Source organism: Papilio polytes, unplaced genomic scaffold (assembly GCF_000836215.1).
Source record: "Papilio polytes unplaced genomic scaffold, Ppol_1.0 DF822067.1, whole genome shotgun sequence".
Lineage (NCBI taxonomy): Eukaryota > Metazoa > Arthropoda > Insecta > Lepidoptera > Papilionidae > Papilio > Papilio polytes.
The window spans coordinates 6,087,432-6,088,807 of NW_013527137.1; the positions used below are offsets into that span (position 1 = coordinate 6,087,432).

The window sequence follows — 1,376 nt, forward strand, 5'->3', positions numbered from 1 at the left end:
GACACCGGTGAATACCAGGGCACCAGTACTCCTAGGAGGAACATCATGTTCCATCCCCAGCACCACGTCCTGCAAACACAGAGGGCGTGTAGATGCAAGTGGGCGGGGCTAACGTGTCCAACGTTTATGTTACTTTTAAAAATAAGTGTAAAAGATTCCTTTTAGAGTCATAAATTAAAACTGTAAATAAATAAGACCAAAAGTTACAATTACTTTGTATTACCTTACTTATTAACTACTATGAAGCAGTTTGGTATAACACACCTAATTAAAATTTAAGTATGAATCTATGTTATTTTTTTTCTTTAAAAGTATATTTTAAAATTATCACCTAGCAGGTCAGTAACGACTTGCGTCCCTGCCTTAGCTGAGTTTTCCACATTTTTTACTAGATCTAAAGTTACGTGTATTAGATGTCTTGTGTAGTTTTTTGCGGCAATAAATCTGCATTAGCTGAGCATGCCACCTTTTGCCACATTTTTTTACTAGGTCTAAGGTTTTGTGTATTTGATGTCTTATGCATTTCTTTTGTGGCAATTAAAATTCAATGTATTTATGAATGTAGCTACCTGTGGGCGAGGTTGAGCAGGCGCCAGGCGGGGTAGCGCGTGGCGGTGCGGCGCAGGCGCTCGCGGTGCACCAGGAACACGGGCTGGCTGGGGTCGGAGCGCGGCGTCACTATGGAGGTGGCGCGCGAGCTCAGCACCGTCGGGATGCGCTCGCTGCGCCCTCGGAAGTGACGCACCACGGACCTTTGTACATTGCAATTGTTTGCCTATAACTCCATCTAGTGGTAACATTTACACAACTTCTTGTCGTCAATTTATCGAATTTTTAATCTGTCATCTGTCATCGCGTCTCCAAAAACCACCAACGTAGTGTCGTGAGTTAATTTCAAATTTTGCTTTAATTTATACAATTTACTATACAGCAATTATTATAAAAAATAACAGGTTATATTTGTTGGTTAATGGTAAACGATGACAATTTGAGACATAAACATTTAGAATAGAATGGGTATATATTGTCATAAAAAAAGAAAATAAATAAACGGATTTATTCTAAAGACAATATATTATAAAACTAGCTATTGCTTGCGACTCTGTTCGCGTGATATTAAAAATATAGCTTATGTTACTCGCAGATAAATTGCTTTTCCAACGGTAAAAGAATTTTTAAAATCAGCCCAGTAGTTTTTGAGTTATATGAATACATACAAAATACGAATCTTTCTTCTTTATTATATTAGTATAGATATAGATTTACCAGTTACGGGGTAGCCAAATACGGGTGGCCCAGGTGAACTCTCTGGTGGGGGTTTTAGCGGCACGCAGCTCCTGTAAAGTAACAGACAGAGTTGTCTTACACAAGTAAGG

At 38.9% G+C, this 1,376-nt stretch overlaps 1 protein-coding gene across 1 annotated transcript in view; it reads right to left on the reverse strand.

Annotated features, from left to right (window-relative positions):
* The window catches only part of LOC106106899, a 17,557-nt gene that overhangs the window by 9,038 nt on the left and 7,143 nt on the right, over positions 1 to 1,376 (reverse strand). The window contains exons 8-10 of the mRNA XM_013287558.1: positions 1,267 to 1,361; positions 570 to 752; positions 4 to 69 (exon numbers count right to left, since the gene is read on the reverse strand). Of these exons, the coding sequence (XP_013143012.1) occupies positions 4 to 69; positions 570 to 752; positions 1,267 to 1,361 (344 nt within the window). The remainder of the gene's footprint in view (positions 1 to 3; positions 70 to 569; positions 753 to 1,266; positions 1,362 to 1,376) is intronic.